Source organism: Trachypithecus francoisi, unplaced genomic scaffold (assembly GCF_009764315.1).
Source record: "Trachypithecus francoisi isolate TF-2019V2 unplaced genomic scaffold, Tfra_2.0 Lachesis_group12, whole genome shotgun sequence".
NCBI classification, from domain to species: domain Eukaryota; kingdom Metazoa; phylum Chordata; class Mammalia; order Primates; family Cercopithecidae; genus Trachypithecus; species Trachypithecus francoisi.
In genome coordinates, this window is record NW_022681457.1 from 68,005,757 (window position 1) to 68,022,020 (window position 16,264).

The 16,264-nt window shown below is 53.0% G+C and overlaps 1 protein-coding gene across 1 annotated transcript in view; it reads left to right on the forward strand.

Annotated features, from left to right (window-relative positions):
- Window positions 1-16,213, forward strand: part of RYR1 (ryanodine receptor 1) — a 158,709-nt gene extending 142,496 nt beyond the window's left edge. The window contains exons 94-105 of the mRNA XM_033226095.1: window positions 921-1,172; window positions 2,230-2,360; window positions 4,491-4,533; window positions 6,019-6,149; window positions 6,247-6,307; window positions 8,370-8,516; window positions 8,759-8,893; window positions 13,539-13,695; window positions 14,579-14,643; window positions 14,732-14,832; window positions 15,173-15,224; window positions 15,972-16,213. Of these exons, the coding sequence (XP_033081986.1) occupies window positions 921-1,172; window positions 2,230-2,360; window positions 4,491-4,533; window positions 6,019-6,149; window positions 6,247-6,307; window positions 8,370-8,516; window positions 8,759-8,893; window positions 13,539-13,695; window positions 14,579-14,643; window positions 14,732-14,832; window positions 15,173-15,224; window positions 15,972-16,067 (1,371 nt within the window). The 3' untranslated portion in view covers window positions 16,068-16,213. The remainder of the gene's footprint in view (window positions 1-920; window positions 1,173-2,229; window positions 2,361-4,490; window positions 4,534-6,018; window positions 6,150-6,246; window positions 6,308-8,369; window positions 8,517-8,758; window positions 8,894-13,538; window positions 13,696-14,578; window positions 14,644-14,731; window positions 14,833-15,172; window positions 15,225-15,971) is intronic.
- Window positions 16,214-16,264: the final 51 nt, after the last annotated feature.

The following is a 16,264-nucleotide window of genomic DNA, read 5'->3' on the forward strand; positions in this document are numbered from 1 at the left end:
AGAATGAAAGGAAAGGGCTGAGAAAGGAAAGGCCTCCTGAAAGACAAAGATACCCTTGCGGTCTTGCCAGGGGTCTAGATAACAGGACAGTAAGGTAGACTAGAGAGATCGAAGCATGGCTTCTGTGGGACCCAGTCCTGCTCCACCGCCCACTGGTACATGACGTGAGGCAAGGTGCTTACCGTCCCTGAGCCTCAACCCTCTCATCTGGAAAATGGAATACCTCTTAGTGCTGTGGGGATCGAAAGAGGAGAAGGCACCAGGCACAGTGGCTCACGCCTGTAATCCCAGGACTTTGTGAGGCCGAAGTAGGTGGATCACCTAAGTTAGGAATTCAAGACCAGCCTGGCCATATGGTGAAACCCCGTCTCTACTAAAAATACAAAAACATTAGCTGGGCATGGTGGTGGGCACCTGTAATCCAAGCTACGCAGGAGGCTGAGACAGTAGAATCCCTTGAACCCAGGAAGCAAAGGTTGCAGTGAGCCGAGATTGCACCACTGCACCCAGGCTGCGTGACAAGAGCGAAACTCCGTCCACCCCACCAAAAAGAAGAGGATGAGTATGTGTAAGGCACTTAGAGCCACAGTATCTGGCATATAAAAAGCACTGTGTAAATGTTTAACTGCTACTAATTTTCGTGTTAGTGTTAATATTAGCGGGCAGTCTCTTTAGAGCTCCACTATGAAGATGAACCAAGTCTGTCTTCAGTTCTGTGCCACTCAGTTCGATAGGCTAATTCCCAGGTCAGAGTCTGATTTGCTAGCTAGGGCCCTGGTCCCACCCCTTGATCTTGATTGACAGCCACACCAAGACTGTATCTGGTATGGCCCCAGTCCAATCTCAGGAATGGAGGCTCAATTTTGTGAGTGGGCTCTGCATGTGGCAGACCCACAGATGGATCTCTGTCCCCATTTCAGGTCTCAGACTCTCCACCAGGGGAAGACGACATGGAAGGCTCAGCTGCTGGGGACGTGTCAGGTGCAGGCTCTGGTGGCGGCTCCGGCTGGGGCTTGGGGGCCGGAGAGGAGGCAGAGGGCGATGAGGATGAGAACATGGTGTACTACTTCCTGGAGGAGAGCACAGGCTACATGGAGCCCGCCCTGCGGTGTCTGAGCCTCCTGCATACACTGGTGGCCTTTCTCTGCATCATTGGCTATAACTGTCTCAAGGTGGGCCCATGGCCATGGTTCTGGGGCAAGGGCTTATTGGCTGGGTGGGGGTGGGGGCGGTTCTGGAGTACTGGCTGGGGCTGGGGACCCTCACAGTGGTTGGGACAGAGGGGGCCCAGGGTTGGGGTGAGGGCTGGGGAACTGGGTACAGGATTGGGGTCTCCAGCAAGGATGATAGGGTCTCCAGCAAGGACGACATTCAAATTGGGAACGGACACAGCTTATAGCTGAGGAACAGGGTTCTGGACCACTGTCTTGATACTTTACTATTGGATGAACTTTACTATTGGAGTTCTTTGGGCTTAAAACTTTCATACATGCTGTTCCCTCTGCCTGCAAAGCTTTGCCCCGCTTCCACCTCCTTGCACCTGCCTCTGTTTTATTCATCCTTCAGTTCTGAGTTCAGACCTCCCTCCTTGGGAAGCCCTAGGTGGCATCAGGCACCACTCCTGGATTCCCACAGCTCCCCTGTTCTCACATCCTGGACCGATCCCTCTGCCTGTGCCCCACCCCCATTGTGGCCCTGACCCCTCTATGCCCCTATATCCCAGCCCTGACACCCCTGCCTGTGCCTCCCCACTGCCAGCCCTATCCCCTCTGCCTGTGCCCCCAATTCCAGCCCTGACCCCTCTATCTATGCCCCCCATCCCGGCCCTGACCCATCTATCTATGTACCCACATTCCAGCCATGACAACCCTGCCTGCGCCTCCCCCCTGCCAGCCCTATCCCCTCTGCCTGTGCCCCCCAATTCCAGCCCTGACCCCTCTATCTATGCCTCCCATCCCAGCCCTGACCCATCTATCTATGTACCCACATACCAGCCATGACACCCCTGCCTGCGCCTCCCCCATCCCCGCCCTGACCCCTCTGCCCATGTCCCCCACATCCCAGTCCTGAGCCCTCTGCCTAGACCTCCTCATTTCTACCCTTATCACTGGGAAAGCACTTCTGATGTGGGGTCACACACAGACTCCAGCAAGATCTCATGGCTTCTGCTGAGACTGTGGTCTAGCCAAGGTGCCTGACACCCACCCTTGGCCTCCTCCCACTATCCAGGTGCCCCTGGTAATCTTTAAGCGGGAGAAGGAGCTGGCCCGGAAGCTGGAGTTTGACGGCCTATACATCACAGAGCAGCCTGAGGACGATGACGTGAAGGGCCAGTGGGACCGACTGGTGCTCAACACACCGTAAGGACCCAGCCCCCACCTCAGGGTGGCAGCAGGAGGGGACCTGGGTTTCCACCCAGTCCAGGCTGGGACCCCAAAAAACTAGGGTTTCAGGCCAGGCACGGTGGCTCACGCCTGTAATCCCAGCACTTTGGGAGGCCGAGGCGGGCGGATCACAAGGTCAGGAGTTCGAGACCAGCCTGGCCAACATGGTGAAACCCCATCTCTACTAAAAGTACAAAAATTAGCTGGGCGTGGTGGTGGGCACCTGTAATCCCAGCTACTGGAGATGAATCAGGACAACCACTTGAACCTGGGAGGTGGAGGACGCAGATCGCACCATTGTACTCCAGCCTGGGCAACAAGAGCAAAATTCTGTCCCCCATGCCCCCTGCAAAAAAAAAAAAACAAACAAAAAAACAAACACCTAGGGTTTCAGTCCCTACAGGCCCTGCCTCATTCTCCCCAAGCCTTACTCTTCCTTTCCATAAAAGAGGCACATTTCCTGTGCATTACAGCATCTGTGTGGGTGAGGGTGGCACACGGAGATTCCTAGACTTGAAGCCTGGAAGTTCCTGTTCAGTGACTCTGGGATGTGAGCCCAGGAACCCGTGTTTTAAACCCTGCCTCCCGGTGTGATTCTTACTCAGGCGCAATGAGTGCAAAATAAAAAAACATGGCCGGGCGCGGTGGCTCACGCCTGTAATCCCAACACTTGGGAGGCCAAGGTGGGCAGATCACTTGAGGTCAGGAGTTCGAGACCAGCCTGGCCAACATGCTGAAACCCCATCTCTACTAAAAATACAAAAAGTAGTCTCTACTAAAAATACAAAAATTAGCCAGGCATGGTTGTGGGCACCTGTAGTCTTAGCTACTGAGGAGGCTGAAGCATGAGAATCACTTAAACCTGGGAGGTGGAGGTTGCAGTGAGCCGAGATTGTGCCTCTGCACTCCAGCCTGGGCAACAGAGCGAGACTCCATCTGAAAAAAAAAAAAAAGAAAAGAAATCATTAGGGGCCTTAGGGGCCGCACTCAGTGGCTCACACCTATAATCTCAGCACTTTGGGAGGCTGAGGCGGGAGGATCCCTTGTGCCCAGGAGTCCAAGACCAGCCTGGGCAACATAGGGAGACCTCTATCTTTAGAAAAAAAGAAAAAACTAAAAAGTTAGCCAGACATGCTAGCCTGGCTAGCGCATGCCTGTAGTCTTAGCTGCTTGGGAGGCTGAGGCAGGAGGATTGCGTGAGCCCAGGAATTCCAGGATGCAGTGAGCTATGATTATGCCACTGTCCTTCAGCCTGAGTGACAGAGCAAGACCCTATGTCTGGGGGTAAAAAAAAAAAAAGAATAGGAATTGGAAGTGCAATGAATCGAAACACTTCAAATAATTGTAAATCTGTGAATTCATAATCAATCGTCACTCCACCCTCTCAAACAACAAAACTCGGTGGCCATACTTGAGGATGTTAGGGCATCAATTTGTCACTTGGAAAACTGGTCAATAAAGGGCCAGAATCATGAAATTAAATGAAATCAACCAGTATGAGGAAGGAGGCAGTTCTATTGGAGTTGGTGCTGGGTCAGGCTGCTGGTTTGGACTCCTTCCCACCTGTCACCATGCCAGAGCCTCTTTATCAGAGTGCCATTCTGAGGTCTTTTTTGCACATCTGGCTCTGAATGCAAATTCTCTGCCTCATCTGGGGTCCAGCAAAGATGGCAGGGGGGGTCCCCACTGTTCAAGGTTCCTACAAGAAAAGCAGTGGAGCCAGGCACGGTGGCTCACGCCTGTAATCCCAGCACTTTGGGAGGCCAAGGCGGGTGGGGGGGGATCACCTGAGGTCAGAAGTTCGAGACCAGCCTGACCAACATGGCAAAACCCAGTCTCTACTAAAAATACAAAAATTAGCCGGGCATGGTGGTGGACACCTGTAATCCCAGCTACTCAGGAGGCTGAGGCAGGAGAATCGCTTGAACCTGGGAGGCAAAGGTTGCAGTGAGCCAATAACACACCACTGCACTCCAGCCTGGGCGAAAGAGTGAGACAGAAAAAAAAAAAATCAGTGGAGTTTCAACCCACCCCCCAATGCGGCTGACAGCTCCGATCCCTCTGGCCCTAACATCTCACACTCACGCACGCTTTCTCTCTCGGCAGGTCTTTCCCCAGCAACTACTGGGACAAGTTTGTTAAGCGCAAGGTGAGAGGACATGGATGCACTGGGTCCTGGATTGGGTCCCTGCCTGCCACCAGGTCATCACAGGCTTGCCAAGCACTTGCTTGGTGTGTGACCTTGGGCAAGAGGTTTTTTGCTTCTCTGAGTAGCACCTCAGTTTCGCCATGGGGAGATGGGCACAGTAACCACACTTCCCTTTCTTGAATGGGCACGTGGAAAGAGCAGAGCATCAAGGCCGGGCACAGTGGCTCACACCTGTAATCCCAGCACTTTGGGAGGCCAAGGTGGGCGGATCACTTGAGGTTAGGAGATCGAGACCAGCCTGGCCAACATGGTGAGACCCCGCCTCTACTTAAAATATAAAAAATTAGCCGGGTGTGGCGGCGGGCGCCTGTAGTTCCAGCTACTTGGGAGGCTGAGGTGGGAGAATTGCTTGAACCCGGGAGGCAGAGGTTGCAGTGAGCCGAGATCACGCCACTGTACTCCAGCCTGGGTGACAGAGCGAGACTCTGTCTCAAAAAAAAAAAAAAAAAAGAAAAAGAAAAAAACAAAGTGGTAACCGAGTGTGGTGGCTTATGCCTATAGTTCTAGCCACTGGGGAGGATCGCTGGAGTCCAGGAGTTCAAGATCAGCCTGGGCAATACAGTCAGACCCCATCTCAAATACATAAAGCAGTGGAGAGGGGTGGGGAGTGTGCGTGTGTTCGCCAGGAGAGGTTGCTGTTGTATATCAGCAGCCCAGAAAAGGTCATACTCATTAATCGGGAGGTGAGAGATGAGCCAGTGGAAATGTGAGGGAGGTGTTCTAGACAGGGGAAACAGGCAATGCAAAGGCCCTAAAGCAGAAATGTGCCTGTCGCATTTGCGCAACTGTGCGGAGGCCAGTGTGGTGGAAGGGGTGACAGGGAGGAGGTAAGTTCACAGGTGACAGGGGCCCAATTATATAGGATTCCTGGCCTACCTACCTGAAAGTAATAAATTATTTCAATTAATTTGACTAATGAATTAGCTGGACCTTTATTGCTTTTGGATCCTACCCCTGAGGATCTGAAGAAAGCTGTGGCACCTTCCTCTCAGAAAAAAATGCACCCACCCCCGGCCAGCCATGGTGCCTCACACCTGTAATCCCAGCAATTTGGGAGGCCCAGGCGGGCGGATCACCTGAGGTCGGGAGTTCGAGACCAGCCTGACCAACACGGAGAAACCCCGTCTCTACTAAAAATACTAAATTAGCTCTGAGTGTGGTGGTGCATGCCTGTAATCCCAGCTACTCAGGAGGCTGAGGCAGGAGAATCACTTGAACCTGGGAGGCAGAGGTTGTGGTGAGCAGAGATGGCGCCACTGTACTTTCAGCCTGGGCATCAGAGGGAGACTCTATCTCAAAACAAAACAAAACAATGCACCTCTCATTTCTCGTTCGAGTTTGGAGTGTCCCCAGAACCCCCTTGCAGGCCACGACACACACCCACACTCCAGCTGTGTCTACACAGCTTGACGCTCTCTTGTGCAGGTCCTGGACAAACATGGGGACATCTATGGACGGGAGCGGATTGCTGAGCTACTGGGCATGGACCTGGCCACACTAGAGATCACCGCCCACAATGAGCGCAAGCCCGACCCGCCCCCAGGGCTGCTGACGTGGTGAGCCCAGGACGCCCCTGCACAGGCCTGGGGCATGCAGGGGAGGTGACTGGGGTCTGACACTCAAGCGTATCTCCTCCGACCCCTGCCCCCACAGGCTTATGTCCATCGATGTCAAGTACCAGATCTGGAAGTTCGGCGTCATCTTCACAGACAATGTGAGCAGGGGCCCGCAGATTGGGGAGGGAGTCTGCAGGGGTGGGGCGTTAGGAGGGTTCCCAACTTGGGGTATTCCTGACCAGAGAATGACTCCTGGGACCCTGAGTGGCTGTGACCCTTAGAGTACCTTCTTACCCACACAAGGCTCCTTATCCCCCCAGACATCGTTTTATTATTATTTTTTTTTTTTAAATAGCTGGGATTGGGTGTGGTGGCTCACGCCTGTACTCCCAACATTTTGAGAGGCCAAGGCGGGTGGATCACTGGAGTCCAGAGTTTGAGACCAGCCTGGGCAATATAGTGAGATCCTCTCTCTACAAAAAATTTAAAAATTAGCTGGGGCTGGGCGTGGAGGCTCACACTTGTAGTCCCAGCACTTGCAGAGGCCGAGGCAGGTAGATCACTTGAGGTCAGGAGTTCAAGACAAACCTAGCACTGGGCATGGTGGTGGGTGCTTGTAATCCCAGCTACTCGGGAGGCTGAGGCAGGAGAATGGCTTGAATTCAGGAGGTAGAGGCTGCAGTGAGCCAAGATCGCACCACTGCACTCCACCTGGGTGACAGAATGAGAATCCGTCTCAAAAAAAAAAAATTAGCCAGGCAGCCAGGCACAGTGGCTCACACCTGTAATCCCAGCACTTTGGGAGGAAAAGGCAGAGGATTGCTTGAGCTCAAACATTTAAGACCAGCTTGGGCAACTTTTGTAGAGACGGTGAAACCCTGTCTCTACAAAAAATACAAAAATTAGCCAGGGCCAGGCACGGTGGCTCAAGCCTGTAATCCCAGCACTTTGGGAGGCTGAGACGGGCGGATCACAAGGTCAGGAGATCAAGACCATCCTGGCTAACCCGGTGAAACCCCGTCTCTACTAAAAAATATAAAAAACTAGCTGGGCGAGGTGGCGGGCGCTTGTAGTCCCAGCTACTCGGGAGGCTGAGGCAGGAGAATGGCGTAAACCTGGGAGGCGGAGCTTGCAGTGAGCTGAGATCTGGCCACTGCACTCCAGCCTGGGCGACAGAGCGAGACTCCGTCTCAAAAAAAAAAATTAGCCAGGTGTGGTGGCACATACCTCTAGTCCCAGCTACTCAACAGGCTGCAGTAGGAGGATGGCTTGAGCCCAGGAGGCAGAAGTTTCAGTGAGCTGCGTATTCACCACTGCACTTCAGCCTGGATGACAGAGTGAGACCCTGTCTCTAACAAAAAACAGAGTGGCCAAGTGCGGTGGCTCAGGCCTGTAATCCCAGCACTTTGGGTTGGGAGGCTGAGGTGGGTGGATAAATTGAGGCCAGGAGTTAGAGACCAGCCTGGCCATCATGGTGAAACCCCAGCTCTACTAAAAATACAAAAATTAGCTGGGTGTGGTGACCCACGCCTGTGGTCCCAGCTACTTCAGAGGCTAAGGCAGGAGAATCGCTTGAACCCAGGCGGCGGAGGTTGCAGTGAGCTGAGATTGCACCACTGCACTCCAGCCTGGGCAACAGACTAACACTCCATCTCAAAAAAAAAAAAAAAAGTAGCTGGGTGTGGTTACCCACACCTATGGTCTCAGCTACTGGGGAGGCTAAGCGAGGCTAAGGTAGGCTTAGCCTCCTGCGCTTAGACCCTGGAGGTGGAGATTGTGGTGAGCTGGGATTGCGCCATTGCACTCCAGCCTGAGTGACAAGAGTGAAACTCCATCTAAAAAAAAAAAAAGAGGAAGAGATGAGGGAGTTTTGCTATGTTGCCCGGACTGGTCTTGAACTCCTGACCTCAAGTGATCCTCCTGCCTTAGCCCCCCAAAGCGCTGGGATTACAGGCATGAGCCACCACACCCGGCCCAGAACATCCTTTGGCTTCCTCAGTGTGCCCTTGGATTCCCAGATTATTTCCTTCTGCAGGGGGCTCTCATCTCCCCACAGGATGCCTTCTCACCTAGAATGCCCCGGTCCTCCATGGACTCCCCAACCAGGACTGGCACCCGACCCCCAGGGCATAGCTGACTCTCCCGCGTGGCCCCTACCCTCCAGAGTGCCCCTCATGTGTCCCTGCCTTCCCCCTGACACCTGGCCCTGTGCGCCCACAGTCCTTCCTGTACCTGGGCTGGTATATGGTGATGTCCCTCTTGGGGCACTACAACAACTTCTTCTTCGCTGCCCATCTCCTGGACATCGCCATGGGGGTCAAGACACTGCGCACCATCCTCTCCTCCGTCACCCACAATGGGAAACAGGTGTGGGGAGGACCTGGCTGTGGGGCGTGGGCCAGCAGGGACCAGCGTGGCAGTGGGTGGTGGAGGGGTGAGGGCCGGGCAGCTGGGCTGAGGAGGGGCAAGGTCAGGCGGGGCCGAGCCGAGGGTGTGTGGGGCAGCAAAGTAGAGCCACAGGGACTGAAACGGGGCCAGGACCCAGAATGGGCGTGGCCGGAGGAGGGCAAGCCCAGGACGGAGCTGACCTGGCCCCATCCTGCCCCCAGCTGGTGATGACCGTGGGCCTTCTGGCAGTGGTCGTCTACCTGTACACCGTAGTGGCCTTCAACTTCTTCCGCAAGTTCTACAACAAGAGCGAGGATGAAGATGAGCCTGACATGAAATGTGACGACATGATGACGGTGAGCCCCTCCCCCGGCGCTCTGGGACCCTTCCTTCTCGCATCTGTTGAAGGGGTTAATAACGGTACCTCCAGGCCGGGCGTGGTGCCTCCAGTCTGCAATCCCAGCGTGTTGGGAGGCCGAGGCCGGAGGATCACTTGAGTCCAGAAGTTGGAAATCAGCCTGGGCAACAAGGCAAAAATCCCGTCTCTATAAAAAATGTTAAATATGAGCTGGGTGTTGTGTTGTGTGCCTGGAGGCTAAGGCAGGAGGATCACTGGAGCCCAGCAGTTCGAGGCTTCAGTGAGCTGCGAATGGGCCACTACACTCCATCCTGGTAGACAGAGGGACATCTTGCCTCTAAAAAATGAAAATAGTACCTACAGTTTGGCAAGCTGATGCATGCCAGGCACATTTTGGTTTTTTTGGTTTTTGTTTTTGTTTTTTTGAGTCAGAGTCTCGCTCTGTCGCCCAGGCTGGAGTGCAGTGGCACAATCTCGGCTCACTGCAACCTCCACCTCCCGGGTTCAAGTGATTCTCCTGCCTCAGCCTCCCAAGTAGCTGGGACTACAGGCATGTGCCACCGTGCCCAGGTAATTTTTGTATTTTTAGTAGACACAGGGTTTCACCATGTTGACCAGGATGGTCTCCATCTCTGCCTGTGCCCTTGTGATCCGCCCACCTTGGCCTCCCAAAGTGCTGGGATTACAGGCGTGAGCCACCGCGCCCGGCCATGTCAGGTACTTTGAACAGTGCCAGGCAAATCAGTGCTCCACATCTGTTGGCCATTGTTTCAATATTATTTGAGCTGAGGTTTTTTTTTTTTTTTTTTTTCTGGGACGAAGTCCTAGGCTGGAGTGCAGTGACATGATCTCAGCTTACTACAACCTCTGTCTCTCAGGTTCAAGTGATTCTCCTGCTTCAGCCTCCTGGGTAGCTGGGATTACAGGCAAACACTACCATGCCCAGCTGACTTTGTATTTTTAGTAGACACAGGGTTTCACCATGTTGACCAGGATGGTCTCCATCTCTGCCTGTGCCCTTGTGATCCGCCCACCTTGGCCTCCCAAAGTGCTGGGATTACAGGCGTGAGCCACCGCGCCCGGCCATGTCAGGTACTTTGAACAGTGCCAGGCAAATCAGTGCTCCACATCTGTTGGCCATTGTTTCAATATTATTTGAGCTGAGGTTTTTTTTTTTTTTTTTTTCTGGGACGAAGTCCTAGGCTGGAGTGCAGTGACATGATCTCAGCTTACTACAACCTCTGTCTCTCAGGTTCAAGTGATTCTCCTGCTTCAGCCTCCTGGGTAGCTGGGATTACAGGCAAACACTACCATGCCCAGCTGACTTTGTATTTTTAGTAGAGCTGGGGGATCTCACTATGTTGGCCAGGCTAGTCTTGAACTCCTGACCTCAAATGATCCACCCACCTCGGCCTCCCAAAGTGCTGGGATTACAGACCTGAGCCACCAAACCCAGCCTTATGTGAGCTTTTCAAATGGATTATTATTGGAAAGGTATTCAGGGAGCTTGCCCCTGCCGCTTATGAGCCATGTGATTTTTGGACAGGCTATTCAACCTCCTCCCTATGCCCTGGGGGCTTCACTTGTAAAATGAGTGTGTAATAGTAGTTGCTTGTAGGACTAATAGGTGCTCCCCGGCTATCAAAGACTTAAAAGACTTAGACTAGGCCGGGCGCGGTGGCTCAAGCCTGTAATCCCAGCACTTTGGGAGGCCGAGTCGGGTGGATCACGAGGTCAGGAGATCGAGACCATCCTGGCTAACACGGTGAAACCCCGTCTCTACTAAAAATACAAAAAACTAGCCGGGCGAGGTGGTGGGCGCCTGTAGTCCCAGCTGCTCGGGAGGCTGAGGCAGGAGAATGGCGTGAACCCGGGAGGCGGAGCTTGCAGTGAGCCGAGATCCGGCCACAGCACTCCAGCCTGGGCGACAGAGCGAGACTCCGTCTCAAAAAAAAAAAAAAAAAAAAAAAAGACTTAGACTAGTGCCTTGCACGGTGGCTCATGCCTGTAATCCCAGCACTTTGGGAGGCTGAGGCGGGCAGATCACCTGAGGCCAGGAGTTTGAGACCAGCCTGACCAACATGGAGAAACCCCGTCTCTACTAAAAATACAAAATTAGCCGGGCATGGTGGCGCACGCCTGTAATCCCAGCTACTTGGGAGGCTGAGACAGGAGAATCGCTTGAACCTGGGAGGTGGAGGTTGCAGTGAGCCGAGATCGCGCCACTGCACTCCAGCCTGGGCAACAAGAGCAAAACTCTGTCTCAAAAAAACAAAACAAAACAAAAAAACAAAAAAAGACTTAGACTAGTGCCTGGCACATCCTCAGGATTATATAGATGTTAGCTTCTATCAATTATCCACAATTAAAAGTTTCATCCAGGCCAGACGCAGTGACTCATACCTGTAATCTCAACACTTTGGGAGGCTGAGGCAAGAGGATCACTTGAGCTTAGGAGTTTGAGGTTGCAGTGAGCTATGATTGCGCCACTACACTCCAGCCTGGGTACCACAGTGAGACTCTGTCTCAAGTTTAAAAAACAGTTTCACCCAAGGTATACCCAGCGTTCAATGCATATTTATTTTTTCTCTTCTATTCTAATAATGGTGATCATAGCCCCAATTGATGTGAACTTACTAGAGACATAAGCCACAATTAAAAGAATCATTTACCGGGTTTATCTCCAAAGATGTCCTGTAATCTGGCTCCCTGGGTTCCTTCCTGCTCTCAGGACAAAGTTCAGCTCCTCAACCTGACGTCTGAGGCCCTTCCAGACACGGCCTCACTGCCTACAGCCTTGTTTTCATTATAGTCACTTATCTTAGCTTTTACTCTAGGATGACTGTGTTCTCTCACATCCTGGGAACACAAAAAGAACAAGTGTATGTCGGGTGCTGTGGCTCACACTTTTAATCCCAGCACTTTGGGAGGGCAAGGCAGGTGGATCATCTGAGGTCAAGAGTTTGAGACCAGTCTGGCCAACATAGTGAAACCCCGTCTCCACTAAAAATACAAAAATTAGTGGGATGTGGTGGTGTGCGCCTGTAATCCCATCGACTTGGGAGGCTAAGGCAGGAGAACCTCTTGAATCCTGGAGGCGGAGGTTGCAGTGAGCCGAGACTGCACCGTTGCACTCCAGCCTGGGCAACAAGAGCAAAACTCCATCTCAAAAATTAGCTGGGTGGGGTGGCACGCACCTGTAATCCCAACTACTCAGGAGGCTGAGGCAGGAGAATCTCTTGAACTCGGAGGTAGAGGTCACAGTGAGCCAAGATTGCACCACTGCACTCCAGCCTGGGCAACAGAACAAGACTCTGTCTCAAAAAAACAGCAACAACAAAAAAAAACAAACAAGTGTAAAGTTGTTCCCAAATGCCAGGTAGACCATGCTCACTCACCAACTCCATTCAGACCCTTCTTGTGGCTCCCCATCCACTGTGGATAAAATCGAATCACCCTGCCACGGCTTACAAAGCCTGGGAAGATCTGGCCCTGCCTGGGTCTAACCACAAACCCTCTTGCTTTTTGCTTTCTGGCCGCCTGGTCCTCTTTCAGTTCCCTTAGGACTGCGTGTTTCCTCCTGACTCAAGCCCTTTGCACCTGATGTTCTCTCTGTCCCCTAGCCCAGGCCCGACATGCACACACACCCCATTCACTTGATACCTCACCTTTCCACTTAAATGCCGCGTCCTACAGGAAGCCCCTGACCACGGGCTAGGCTGGGGCCTACAGAGCCACGTGTCCAGGCCCTGCCTCATCTCTCTCCGTGCTCTCCTGCACAGGAGCTCTATTTTCCAGCCTCACCCAACCATTTTCAGTTCCTCACAGCAGCAAGCTGTATTCTTTCCTCACTGATGGTGTTGCAGCATGTGGCTTTCTCGGCCGGGAACACTCTCGTCCCCACTCCTCCACCTAACGCCTCCTTTAGGTTTCAGCTCACACTTGCCTCCTCTTCCAGGAAGCCTCACCTAATCACTTAGGCTGGATCAGATGCCTCCAGTGGGCTGTTAAAGCTTCCAGTGCTTCCCCCAGCTCATCTCTGGTCACACTGTGCCTCCCCACCCCAGCCCCGACCCTCTGCCTGTGCCTCCCATCCCAGCCCTCACCCCTCTGCCTGTGCCCTCCCATCCCGGCCCAGCCCCTCTGCCTGTGCCCCCCAACCCTGGCCCTGACTTCTGCCTTTGCTCCCCACCCAACCTGGCCCTCACCCTTCTGCCCATGCTCCCCGTGGGACCCTGCCTGTGCCCCCCAACCCCGGCTCTTACCCCTCTGCCTGTGCCCCCCACATCCTGGCCCTGACCCCTCTGACTGTGGCCCCCTATCCTGGCCCTGACCCCTCTCCCTGTGCCCCCCTATCCCAGCCCTGACCCCTCTGCCTGTGCCCCCTGTCCTGGCCCTGACCCCTCTGCCTGTGACCTGCACCTAACCTGGCCCTTACCCCCCTGCCCATGACCTTCCTGTCACAGCCCTAACCATTTCTGGCTGTTGGTCCCTGTCTGACGCTGTATCTCTGAGGCCTTTGAGGGCAGGGCCCAGGGCTGTCTCAGTCGTTACCATGTCTTCAGCCCTGCCTATCCCGGTGCCCTGGCTGGTACTCAGTGAATGTTGAATGAATGAGTGACCAATGTGCTCCCTTCCCTCAGTGTTACCTGTTTCACATGTACGTGGGTGTCCGGGCTGGCGGAGGCATTGGGGACGAGATTGAGGACCCGGCGGGTGATGAATACGAGCTCTACAGGGTGGTCTTCGACATCACCTTCTTCTTCTTCGTCATCGTCATCCTGTTGGCCATCATCCAGGGTCAGTGCTGGGAGTGGGTGCTCAGGGCCCAGAGGGAGGCTAGCTCCATGGCTAAGAATGCAGGCCCAGGATCCAGTCGGTCTGGATTCGTGCCCCATCTGTACCTCTCGCTACTGTGAGACCCTGGGCAAGTCACCTCTTGGGGCCTCAGTTTCTCCATCTGCAAAACAAGGGCGTCAGTGGTACTGACCTCATAGGTTGTGATCAGGATTAAGTCAATGCATAGGCACTCAGTGTCTGGCTCATATCAGTGCTCAATAAAGGCCTGAAAGAGATATTTATATTATATATATACATATATTATATATATTTTATATATACATATATATATATATACATATATGTGTGTATATATAAATATACATATATACATATATACATATATACACACACACACATACATATATATATATATATATTTTTTTTTTTTTTTTTTTTTGAGAAGGAGTTTCGCTCTGTTGCCCAGGCTGGAGTTCAGTGGTGCGATCTTGGCTCACTGCAACCTCTACCTCCCAAGTTCAAGCGATTCTTCTGCCTCAGCCTCCCAAGTAGCTGGGACTGCAGGCACGTGCCAACACGCCAAGCTAATTTTTTTTTTTCGTATTATTAGTAGTGATGGGGTTTTACCACATTGGCCAGGCTGCTCTTGAACTCCTGACCTCAGATGATCCGCCCGCCTCAGCTTCCCAAAGTACTGGGATTGCAGGCATGAGCCACCGCACCTGCCCAATAAAGGCCTAATATTATCTTCTTAGGAAGTGAGATTAGGGGTGAGACTAGGGAGATGGGGGATGGAGGGCAAGCCCTGGAGGTAGGTAGTTGGAGAGGGAGGAGTCTGAACCAGGTCAGAGGTTGGGCACTGACTCGCGTCCTGCCACCCCAGGTCTGATCATCGACGCTTTTGGTGAGCTCCGAGACCAACAAGAGCAAGTGAAGGAGGATATGGAGGTGGGTCATGTCTGGGGGTAACCCAGAGGGATTACAGGATTCAGGGGGTCAAGTGGGCCTCCACTCTGATGTCTCTTGCCACTCACAGACCAAGTGCTTCATCTGTGGAATTGGCAGCGACTACTTTGATACGACACCGCATGGCTTCGAGACTCACACGCTGGAGGAACACAACCTGGCCAATTACATGTGAGCACAGGCACACTGGCCAATCAGGAGGGTGGGGGGCATGGCTGCCAATAGCCAGGGGCGGGGTCCTTAGCTTTGGCAGTTAGGAAGGGGGGTGTGGTGTCCATGTGGGCAGATTCCCTGCCAGCCAATCAGAAGGTAAGGGTGGGGCCCCAGGCGATGGTTCACACCTGTAAGCCCAGCACTTTGGGAGGCCAAGTGAGGAGGATAACTTGAGGCCAGGAGTTCGAGACCAGCTTTGGCAACATAGTGAGACTTTCTCTCTACTATAAATAAAAAAATAGAATAAAATAAGGTAAGGGTGGTTCAGACTTGTCTCCTGTGGTCCTCTCACCCTCAGGTTTTTCCTGATGTATTTGATAAACAAGGATGAGACAGAACACACAGGTCAGGTAAGGGGGTGTTAATGGGAGGAGAGTGGGCAGGACATGGAGTCCTTTAACATAAGGCCAGTCAGTAGGTAGCAGTAAAAAGCTCCTATCAATATCAAGGGTTAAGGCTGGGGCTGGTTGCGGTGGCTCACACCTGTAATCCCAACACTTTGGGAGGCCAAGGCGGGTGGATTACTTGAGGTCAGGAGTTCGAGACCAGCCTGGCCAACATGGTGAAATTCCGTCTCTACTAAAAATATGAAAATTAGCGGGACGTGGTGGCGCATGCCTGTAATCCCAGCTACTTGGGAAGTTGAGGTGGGAGAATTGCTTGAACCCAGGAGGCAGAAGTTGTGGTGAGCCAAGATCATGCCACTGCACTCCAGCCTAGGCGACAGAGCGATACTCCGTCTCAAAAAAATGGGTTTGGGCTGGGCGTCCTGGCTCACGCCTGCAATCCTAGCACTTCAGGAGGCCACAGCCGGAGAATTGCTTGAGACCAGAAGTTCAAGACAGCCTAGGCAACATGGCGAGACCCTGTCTCTATTAAAAAATTAGCCAGGGGTGGTGGTGTGCACCTGTAGTCCCACCTACTCTGGAGACTGAGGCAGAGAATCGCTTGAGCCAGGATACTGCAGTGAGCTGTGATTGTTGCCACTGCACTCCAGCCTGGGCAACAGAGCAACACCCTGTCTAAAAGTATATGTATATATATGTCTCAAGGGTTCGAAGATGTCACCAATGAACTCTTTCTATTGCCAATCCTAGGAGTCTTATGTCTGGAAGATGTACCAAGAGAGATGTTGGGATTTCTTCCCGGCTGGAGATTGTTTCCGCAAGCAGTATGAGGACCAGCTTAGCTGAGACCCCCCCAGCTGGCTCTCCACACCCCCATCTCAAGTGCCTTATTCTCACAGCAAGTCCCTTAGTCCCCAAGCCCCTCCCCCTAAGGCAGCTGGGGGAGAGGTGACCTAGTACTGGAAAATAAATCTGTGCTACGCCCCCCAGCATCACTGTGTTGGGCTGTTGAAATTTTGGAGGAGTGGGCATCCAGAAATGGT